An 11,040-nucleotide genomic window follows, 5' to 3' on the forward strand; every position below is an offset into this window, starting at 1 on the left:
ACGCCCACACGGTAAAACTCTGGTGAAATATTACTGCGGCTGATCTCGTCGCCCGTGACCTTTGCTCTCTTATCATCTAAATCGCCGGCCCGCTCTTGAATCCAAATGGACGTTTATGCCAAAAAGCGAAGAAATTCATCCAAATTGATGCGGACATATCCCGGGGGATTGGATGAACTCAGTAAACCTGACCTCTGACCTGCCGTCATTACAGCCCAGCTCATCTTTGCTCCGAGGTGGGAGTTTCTCCCTCCTGCTTCTGCATTCCACCATCTTCACATCTTGAAGTAGTGACACAAAAAACACAACAGTGCTCAAGAAAACAGCATCATTAACCCTCTGTTCGTAACCTGCTGCAGAAATACTTGGTTTTAAAATTCATCATTTCAAAATAAAACTAATACTTTGTGGTACTTTACATTTAGAAAGGAACAAAAACAAGGTTGTTACAAAGGGCTGAACAAACATCTGGCTCCAGGTGTTGTGAATGTTGGAGGTGTTGGAGCTCTTTACGATGTCACAAGGCACAGGTGTCCAACTCTGGTCCGCAAGCCAAATTTGGCCCAGTGTGTAATTATATTTGGCCCGCAAGGCAATACTGAATGATTCCTAGAGCTGGCCCGTCGGTATTATAGAGCGCATGTACCATTAATACTACAAATACCAAAATGCTCTGCTAGTATTCTGGCAGACTATTTACTGTAACAGACAATATGTAACGTTTTCATTATGCTCTTTTTCGTGCTACTCCAAAGCATGAGCTTGAATGGTTGCACTTTCATTTTAGGATATAAGATATTACTAGTATGTAATTGTTATTTGATTATTAAATGTATTATTAGCATGTGGGAGAAGGTTACTGTTGAATTTTAAATAAAGGCATTCGATTTTTATAGACATGAGATTTTGTTTTTTTGATTTGAAATTAGATTTTGCATGTGTGCAATATAAAGTTATTTATTGTATAGTATGCAGCTTTGCTTTGTTCTATATTCAGTGTTGAAACAAAACGTGTTGGGGTCCATATTAAAGGGTCACTGTTATATCTGGAGTAAGATTTTTTTCATGTTGGCCCGCCACTTCGTCCAAGTTTGAAATTTTGGCCCACTGTGTGTTTGAGTTTGACACCCCTGTATAAAGTCTGCAACCGTGTGTTTTAGAACACATCCTTTAAAAAGTGGAGCAAGCAACCACGATGGAATTTTCGCAACTCGACACGTGTGTCGTTTTGCTTTACTGGCATGCCAACTAACACACACACACACACACACACACACACACACACACACACACACACACACAATAACACACGTGTTATTGGGCTGAAACAAGCCGTATGGATTTTGCTCAAATTTCTATGTCACAAGTCAAGCCAATTATCATAGTAATGCATGAGCAGACTTTTCCTAAAAATGTGGGCGAGGCTACCCTGCATGAGAGCTTGTGGCCTTCCAGCTTGGGAGATTTTAAACCAAACAAACCTTGTTTATTGTTGAAAGTAGAAGTGTTGTTGTAGTAATGTTGAAAAAACATTATTAATTTATTGAATCTGGAAATGGCCATAATAGGATCCCTTTAGAAAACACAGGTGCAGAAAACTCTTTTGTCCTTGGTGCACCATGCAGCAGTGCAACCTGGACACCTCAGCCAGCCTAAGTCGTCACTCGGCTAAATTCACTGTCACTGTGGACAAATGAGGCGATCCCTGATGCGTTCAGGTTCACGTGACTTACTTGGATGCAGTTCGGCTTGAATGTTGCCACGGAAACAGGACGTTGCCGACGGCCGCCCGGTAGCTGTAGACACCCAAAAGGCCGAGGGCGAGGGCGATCTTGGACACCCAGGAGCATCGTCTCTGGACCAGCAGGTAGATGAGAAGCAGGCAGAAAGCAGCCAGCAGTGAGAGGACCGTCCTGTGTTCAGAACTGGAGAGGGACAACAGATAGACAAAAAAGGTTCTTTAAATTTGAAATTTTAACTGAAATTTCTTATTAAAAATGTACAAAGAGCAGAATACTTGCTATTCTCAAGTCTGAAAGAAGAAAAAAAGTTTGATAATCTCACAAATCATCAACAGAAACCGTGATCTATTGCGAAAAAGAAGTAAAAGTACTTTTTGAGGAAGCCCAACACTGTCAGTCATATCCTGCAGCAGTAAATTAAAGTTTAAGAAGCAACTGCCCTTCGGTTGTTTGTAGAAAATTTCACCACATTGTGCAATGAAGAGAAAATAGGACCTCGGCGGACAACACAACAAAGTTGAGTGGATGTTTGTGTGTTTCGGGCTACGGTGGGATGAGGATTCACCGAGTGGTAGGACGACCTAGATCTCATTATCCGAGCAGCAGCCGGCGCAGGTAGAAGAAAGGGCAGCGCCGGACAGGCAAAAGGTCAGAATCCACATCTCTTCTCCACGATGCCACGCATGTTAAAAAACAAGACACAATCCCTCGCCTCCTGCAGCTGGCAGAATATTAAATACTCAAGAGTTTTTTTTTTTTTTTTTCATGCTGGCTGAGCAATCACAGATGACTATTTACCCTTCTTGAAGCTTTTTATAAAAAGAAAAAAAGAAAAAACCCTGCTAATTGAAGAGTCCTGTCAGCTTCACAGGGAGAAAAACCACTCGAGAGTCTTTTAGTAACGGAGGGAAAAAAGCCTAAAAACGTACTGACTGTCTGTAAACGTCTCAGACGATGGAACTGAAGCACTCACCGTCTTTACTGCCCCCCCCCCCCTTCTTTTTTTTTTCACTATAAAAGACTTAACGCATTTGCGACGCTCACAAAGACACAAACAATCAGGATAAAAGCCTGATCAGAGCGGAAACGCTTTGTGTCAACATCAATCAAGATTTTGATCCAATGGACTGAATATTTCACGAGCAAAAAAAGAGGGATGTCGGGGAGGGAGCAGATCAGAGCCATACATGAGTTTGGGGAGGACAGTCTGTACTGTTTGTGAACATTAAGGGAATTAATTTCTGCCTTTTTCTTGCCAGAATGGATTTATTAAACTGCTGCAAGGGGCTTTGCTCAATTTTTGTTCAAAAAATATTAAGAGGAAATTACTTTTTCTTTATTTTCTGACAGTTTGCTATATATATTTCAGTGGTACACCAACTCATGCAGTAAGGCAACAGTGCTGGTAAGCTAATATATGTAATTCATTTTTATGTAAAACTATATTTCATTCCCAATTTGATTCATCGGTTTTTGTTTTCAGCCTAGTTGATGGAGACTTTATTCTCTATACTCGTCTGTCCATTACTCATACACAGGCAGAAATTGAACAATTTATTGCTGCGCTATTTTGTGCTTGAGAGAGATTTCCGTGGCTCTGAACTCTTTGTTTCGAACACATTTCATTTTGGCTGCCGAGAGTGGGAACCTAAACGGCGAGAGAGGCTGTTCACAGGGAAACGAGGTGCGGTGGAGTTTGATGATTGTTGCCTTTTCCTCTCTATCACCCTCTGAGCCGCAGCTGTGCTGAAAATGAATTATTGTCACGACCCGTCACCGCAGTGATCCCATAAACACACGAGAGAAAAATGTACAACACGATATCACACAAGTCGAATACTCATCTATATGGTTTGTAATCTAATCTGTGCAAACAAAAAAAAACAACATGAACCAAATGTTGTTATGACCATAACAGCAGTGGAGGTAAAATATTTGTCTTCCAGTAACAAAAGAAACAACCTTTAACTGAGAGGGATTAATGTTATATGTTTTGAATACATTTTCAGATAATCATCTTCACTTTTTTTTTTATCACTGTACATGAGCCAGACTGCAACAGGAACCTGAGAGAGGAATTCACTTTATAATGTCGCTTTTCTTGGGATTAATCTTTTCTTTTTCAGTTTCAAGGATAAAAAAAAACAGGGCTAATGCAATTTGAATCAACTGGGCAGCTGTTAACACAGTGAGAATAATATTGAAGTCTTCATAAAAACACAGCCAACTGGATCTGGAGCGGGAGTTGCTTGATTAAGCTACATTATTCAAGCAAGATGATAACACGCTTATCTGTCTCATTACATTCACATCCCAAAAAATGTCAGGCCACAACCATTCAACTTCAGCTACAGTACATAAGGTGCTTTAAATGTTTCGTCCCTAAGAAACTACAAAGAATTTGAATTTGAAATGGCTCCTCAGTGCACGGAAACTCCAACTAATGTGAATTTTCATGCGCCTATCATCACAGAGGTCCTGAAATGAAACCAAAAAAAACAAAACGGAACAGGAACCCGATGACCTGGGTGAGACTGGTGCTTCAAGAGACAGATGGATCAGAGGCAGAGGATGTCGCACCTGCCACCGAGGCTGCCGAGAGGCTCGGTGGCAGCAGGTGATTGTGTGAGAGGCAGGAAGTGGGGAGGGAGAGGCGACAAGGTGAAAGTGACATCAGTAGTCACCTGCAAAATGTCATTGTCAAATCAAGAGCAGCCGCTTGAAAAACTGTATTACAAACCCCCCCAAAAAAGAACAAAAGAAAATCTCTGCCGCTGAGAGGAAATGTTTAAAACTGATATTATCTGTCAACATCATATGAATTAAACTTTTAGTTACTACAAATATTTTTTCCCCCAATCTATTTGCACTTGTCCATGTTACTAATTTTCCATTTGTGGTGTTCGTTTGCACAGTAGTGGACACAAAAGACACCAAAATTAAAAGTAAGTTGAGTTATTACTTTTAAATCATGTTTATGTACCATTAAATATTTTAATATTGTTTTGTTTTTTTCATGTATTTCAGGGCGCCAGGAAGACTAGTTACCACAATTGTGACAGCCAATGGGAATCCGATAAACCGATTAACCAATAGACTGAAAAAGGGAAACGCACCTGTTGAGCCAGTGACCCACGTCGGGCAGGTGAGCCCACTGCACCCCAGTTTGGTTGAGTGAGCGCAGCAGTCGGCAGCAGACCAGAGTGAAGATGGGCGTGGCCAACGCCAGCCACTTCTGAGAGTGACCCTCCCCTTTGTGGTAAGCAGAGGGCCGGCTGTCTTTGGAGGGGAGGAGGCTGTCTTCTTCTTCTTCTCCTCCGCTGAGGTCGTAGTCTCCAGAGACCCTCCGCTCTCTGAAGTACTTGCGGCAGACGTCCTGGAAGACGGCGAGGCACAGCGTGTTGAGCAGGAAGTACCAGATCTGGTGCTCCTCCTCCACGAAGCTGCTGGAGGCCAGGCTGAGGGTGTGAGCGATGGTGCCGGCCAGCAGCAGAACATCCAGCTCGGACAGCCACCACTCGCCACCGCCGAGACTGGAAGGAGACTGAGGGGTGGGAGAGGGGAGGGTGTGGAGGTGCAGACAAGCGAGAAGGTTTGAGGGAACTTAAACCTTCAGCAGTGGAACATGTGCTTGTCAGGGTTCTTTAGGGTCCATCTGGTTCACAGATGCATTCACATGGATTATTTTAAATGCAGAACGTTCACTTTCCGCTGTGATTGACCTCCAGAAGGACAAACCATTACACTGTCCAGGTTTTCAGTGCCTGCCCCCCCAAAATCCATCCAAATTGCAAAATATGTTTTGTCATCTGGATGAAGTCTACGTTTGCCACCAAATTTACTGACAACCAACAGTGTTGTGTTGGAACTGAGTAGCCTGTTCAGTTAGCCACTTGATGTGAGGGTGAAACCTGAAGCTGAAACCCACAACACACACAGGCTCAACAATATCAATATCTAAAGCCGCGTTCAGACTGCCAGACGATTTTTTGCCCATCCAGATTGAAACCGAATGGCTCTTTTAGTAGTCTGAACAGTCACAAATCACAAGAAATCTGATTTTTGCAAGTCGGATTGAAACCACCTTCGGGAGATAGCTCCATTCAAGCCAAGCTCGAGGGCATGTATCGCAACAAGTTGATTCCGTTTTTACCGCCATCGCAATTATATGACGTCACACACTAGAAGCGCTGGATGGTACCTCCGCTCTGCTCCAGCAACCTGCCAGATTGGTCAATAATGTGGCCCAGTCTGAAAAGAGCCAGATCCCATTTGGACACTTGCTAAAAACAGTTTAGACAGTCAGTGCAAAAAATTTGGATTTGAGATGGAATCTGATTTGAATCAGATTTGCCTGCAGTCTGAATGCAACTTAAATTGTATAATCAGGCTTAGTTATTTTGTCTACATCAGACACAGGTTTTTTTCTTTTCTTAGACAAAATAACAAAGCCTTAAGTTAAGTATAAACAAAGCCTTAAGTTAAGTATAAACACTATGGACATCTTTGGATTAGCAGCATATTTGGATTTGTGATTCAGTTTGCAACCATGCATGTGGTAGCCAGTCTTAGAAAACTCATCTGCTTTAAAGACCTGTGACATGGAAGGAAACGGGGCTGTTGTGGCTCGTGGGTTTAAATATGCATTTACTACCGTTAGTGTTTACAGTGGGAGCAATACATTGGTCAGCTGAATAACTGAGCCGACACCGTTTCTCTCGAGACCAATTAGAAGAACATAAACAAGGAGAGCTGAGGTCTGAGAGAATGTGTGTTCGTTCCAGGAGATGTTGAGTGAAGATCCAGCAGGTGCAGTCAGTGTTTGTTGCACCCACGTGAGGAACACAGTTGGTTTCCCAATTATTTTTCTGGGTGATATAGCTAATAAAAATGGCTGAAGATGTAGGTGGACGTTCTGAACTTCATGCAGCTGCACAGACAGCGAGTCAGTCATCACATCACTGGGTTGGGCCAAACACTCCTGCTGTACTGCAGTAAGGAGCCACAGTAAACTCCCGTCACTAAATCAGGTCCGGTCACTCCTTAAAGCTTCCATCCCATTTTTAAACTTGGTGTCCGTCCAATTCCATACTTTTATGCAAATGCCTCCGTTTGCCGCTGACAGCCCGTCGCCAAAACAAAGCAAGTTCAAGTGAAGTTCAGCCAACCGTGTTTCAGATCAACAAACCTGTGGGCACCAGTGGTGCCGCTCACCTTGAGGAGAAGACAAGGTCAAGACTGGGTGTGTTACCTGCAGGCTTATAGGATCAACTCAACGCGAGACTCTCTCTTATTTGTTTTTCCTGTTGCAGGCGAACAGCTTCTGCGTCAGTCAGTCAGAATAATTTATTGATTTCAAAGGGGAAATTACACTTCATGCAGTAACTGCAGCACAGCAACCGCACACACACCACAAGGTCATTGTATCCACATCCCCATAGAACTATAATATCTAATGTGTCTGCACTCACATACAAATACACGCATGTATTATAGTGATAATAATAAAAACAGCAACAATGACACAGAGCATGTCAAAAATATGAATGAGATGATATTTTTCCGTTCACACACAAGAGAAGCAGCATCGCTGCTGAGATGAAGCAGAGCTGGCTCACTACAGCGCCACAGCGTGATGACTCACAGTGAGGCGGCGTTCCAGCCTCACATCTTCAGATGTGTGATGACAGCGATGAAATTTGTGTGACATCTACATTTTTATGATTATTATTATTAATATTATTATTATTATTATTATTATTATTATTATTATTATTATTATTATTATTAATAAAAAAAAAAGAAAAATCAAAATTCACCGTAGCCTGCTGTTTGTCCTCAGCTCACAGCAGGAGCTCGTTGACCTCACTGTCTCCAAAATTCACCATTTTGTTTTGTTTGTTGAGTTACCCGCAGGTGGTCATTGTAGTCACTTTCGACCACTTTCTCTTCTCTGAAGCGCAAATATGGACTGCTGCTTCTGCTAAAACTGTCTGCGACTGCAAGAGATTCCCATTGGAAAATTCATCTTGCAGCCAGACGATTGTGTTCACATCGCAGAACAACGTCATCCTACAACAGTCCTCAATCACTCGTTATGTGGGAGGAGTCAATGTGACTAGTCTGACTTAGTGACTTGATTCACTTGATGCAAAAATGATGAGAAGTTAAACATATTCAATTCAAGTCATAAAAACATTACCTGTGGCAGCTCGTATGTTGTTGTTTTTAAATCCTTTTCACAAATCACCTCACTGAATTTTCCTTCACTATTTAATGTCTTTAAATAGACACCATTTATCACCACTGCACTTTCTAGCTAAACACCAACTTCATATTATGCAGCTGTCAAACAGCCTTTACTGAACTCAGACCTCTGGACTCTCTTCTTCATATCTAACAAATGGATGTTTGCAGGCTTTAAAGTCATATTTATTTCAGGAATTAAGAGTTTTGTTGAAACCTTGAAAAATAAAACCAAAATATTTTTAAATCCCCTCTTTCATGCTTTCAAAACTTAAATACAAAGCAAACTCATCTGTTGTTTATTAAAATTAATTCATCTGGAATGTTAATCCCGCTATTCTATTCACCCAGAGTGGTGAGCTTCTACTACATGTGTTACCCTCTACCCTCTCCTGAACAAAGCTGGCTCGTGCAGATATTAATCGGGATGCTTGTCATAAATGTCGTGGACGTTTCTCTCGATGCAATTGTTTCTAAAGCCAAGCCAGCCACAGTCCTGCACAAAAATCTAAGGTGATTTAAGCTATTACACTGTAATACTTAATCAATCCGTTTTGACATGACACCAGCTCAAAGGAGGCCTTCAAGAAGAAAAAAAAGTCCCCTAACATCACTACTAACATTCACACAGTTCAAAATAAGGTTTCTTCATCGTTCAATCACTTTATGGGGTTGTTTTTTTTTTCCTTCCAAACTCTTGTAGGATACAACAAAATATACTAGCAGTAACTAGCTACTGTTAAATGTTGAGATATAAATCCAAAAATGTGTTGTACCTGCCAAAATTTCTAAGTTTCCTTACCAGAGTCACATTTCCATTTAATTATTTAGCTGTTGAGTGAGATTTTTGCAATCTGCTGCTGAAGGGGGGAAATATTGTGTACTTTGTAAATCAAATAGCTGAATACGAACAAAAGCAAACACATTGATATATATATATATATATTGTTTTACTTTACTGAAAAGATCCTGTCCATTCTTTGAGATACACAGTTTGGGCCTGATTTCTGACCATTGGGGCTCTAGTGCATCTGTTCTAACTTCTGCTGTATCAGCACTGCTGTAAAAGTTCCCAAAAGGGAAAATAAGATCTAAGATTTGCAAATAAATTACCAGGACCACAGAGCAGCGTCAACAAATGTTTTTTTTTTAGGGGAAGATTAAACCAAAGGGGCGAAAAACAAAAAAACTGTCCAAGTGCAGCATAATTACTGCCTATTATATTACGTAAATACAACTCTTTTCTACTACTGCTTAATGAGGTCATTACATGGTTATATACAGGGTAGTGATTGATTTGTTGATTGACTGACTGACGTTCCACCACTGCTGCAAACATTAATATATCAAACAACACTTGAATACAAATCAGTGTTTACATTTTTTTTTTAAAATGAAGAATCATTCCAGTGTTGACTCTATAACAGATTAGACGTCACCAACTGTTTTAAGGTCTTAAGGTTTCTTGCACTCCTGTGGTTAGAATTCCTTCTTAGATTGGATTGTTAAAAATGTATATCAGAGTGGCATTGCTTTAACGATGCATTGTTGTTTTAAAGGCTTTCAGGCTACTAAGAAAAACGCTGAGCAATTTGGAAAGAAAACAAAAAAGGAAAATATATTCATTTAATGAAGTTTTAGAGCGTGACTGTAAAGTTTGTATAAGACCTCTAATCAAAGCAAAACTGGTAAAAAAACAAACAAACAAAAAACAACTACATAACTAATTAGCAATATGTATGAAGTTGTGCTTTTTTAACTGAGTAGTACTATTAAACTGTTAAAACTTTAAAACAGTGAAACAGACAAAAGTCTGTTTCACTGATTATCAAAGCGATTCAGAGCTGGAGAAGAACTGACTTTGTGAAATGACAAATCATTGGTTGACATGACTGAGGGAACTCCCTCCAGCCAATCAGCAGGTTTAAGATAAATCATAAGTCTCCCAAAGTTTGAGTTCCTTTTCTGCAGAAAGTAAAATATTAGCAAGGAAAAAAATTATCCTTTTAACAGCAAGCACTTAGTGTCAGGGGAGAAGAAGTAGTTTTCAGTTTTTCGCTGTTGGGAAGCAAAACACGCAGGCACACACTTCTTAAAGGAGCAGAGCGCTCTTCCAATCTGTAGCAGCACATTGGCTGATATATTCAACGGCACTTAAACTCACCTTCCCGTGAAGCCTCAGTCCCAGGGGGAGCCGGCGAGCAGCCAAGGAAATCAGGATACAGAACATGGCGGAGGAGAAGGCGACGGCGGCGAAAACGAGGGCCCAGGAGAGGCTGCAGAAGTAGCAAGTGCTCTCGGCCGACGTGCACACCAGGACGTGCACCGAGGCCAGCAACAGGCACAGCAGGTAGAACGGCAGGGAGAGCAGCGCCGAGAGGACAGGCAGGTCCACCACTGCCTCGGCGCTGAGGGCTTCGGGCATGGCCAGCACCAGCACCAGCAGCAGCTGAGGGCACAGACACACAGTTGCAGATGTGTCCACGTGCAACATGAGTTGAGTTGAAGGAGTTGTGTAGTATTGTGAGCAGCTATAGCCAAAATATTGCTGTCGAGTCCCAATGGAGTTGAGCTGAAGCTGTAATGGCCCTAAAGTCTGCAGTCAGTGGGATCTTCAGTCATTGGGATCAACACTGTCAAAATTATTTGACAGTCGTAAAACATGTTGCATTGGATTGGGAATGGAAGAATAAAACAAAAATGTCTAATGATAAATGGGAAAATAAATTAAAGAAAAATAGGACAACTAAGCAGAAATGACTTGAGCTGCTATAGTAACTAAGGTAGAGGACATTTCTTTCTATTCCATTGACATTGAATTTTTTATTGTGTTATTATTACCCCTTCGTTACACCTAATAAGTGGGTATAAAAGACACAGAGGTGGGACGGGGGGTCTGGGGCGTTCTGGCTTGGTGACCCCTCTGTTGGTAGTAACGCAGGCAAAACGAACTGGGAATTGAACGGGATTGGAAAGGCAGCCAAGGGTGACCTTTGGCTGCCAGGTGGTGTGTGTGTGTGTGTGTGTGTGTGTGTGTGTGTGTGTGTGTGTC

General features: G+C 41.6%; 1 protein-coding gene across 1 annotated transcript in view; it reads right to left on the minus strand.

Annotated features, from left to right (window-relative positions):
- The window catches only part of pigg (phosphatidylinositol glycan anchor biosynthesis class G (EMM blood group)), a 62,847-nt gene that overhangs the window by 24,411 nt on the left and 27,396 nt on the right, over nt 1-11,040 (minus strand). Inside the window, exons 8-10 of the mRNA XM_076043389.1 lie at nt 10,153-10,437; nt 4,859-5,286; nt 1,734-1,925 (exon numbers count right to left, since the gene is read on the minus strand). Coding sequence (XP_075899504.1) covers nt 1,734-1,925; nt 4,859-5,286; nt 10,153-10,437 — 905 coding nt within the window. The remainder of the gene's footprint in view (nt 1-1,733; nt 1,926-4,858; nt 5,287-10,152; nt 10,438-11,040) is intronic.

The sequence above is a fragment of the Nelusetta ayraudi genome, unplaced genomic scaffold, assembly GCF_046127955.1.
Source record: "Nelusetta ayraudi isolate G7.1 ecotype Tasmania unplaced genomic scaffold, CSIRO-AGI_Nayr_v1 ptg000075l, whole genome shotgun sequence".
NCBI classification, from domain to species: domain Eukaryota; kingdom Metazoa; phylum Chordata; class Actinopteri; order Tetraodontiformes; family Monacanthidae; genus Nelusetta; species Nelusetta ayraudi.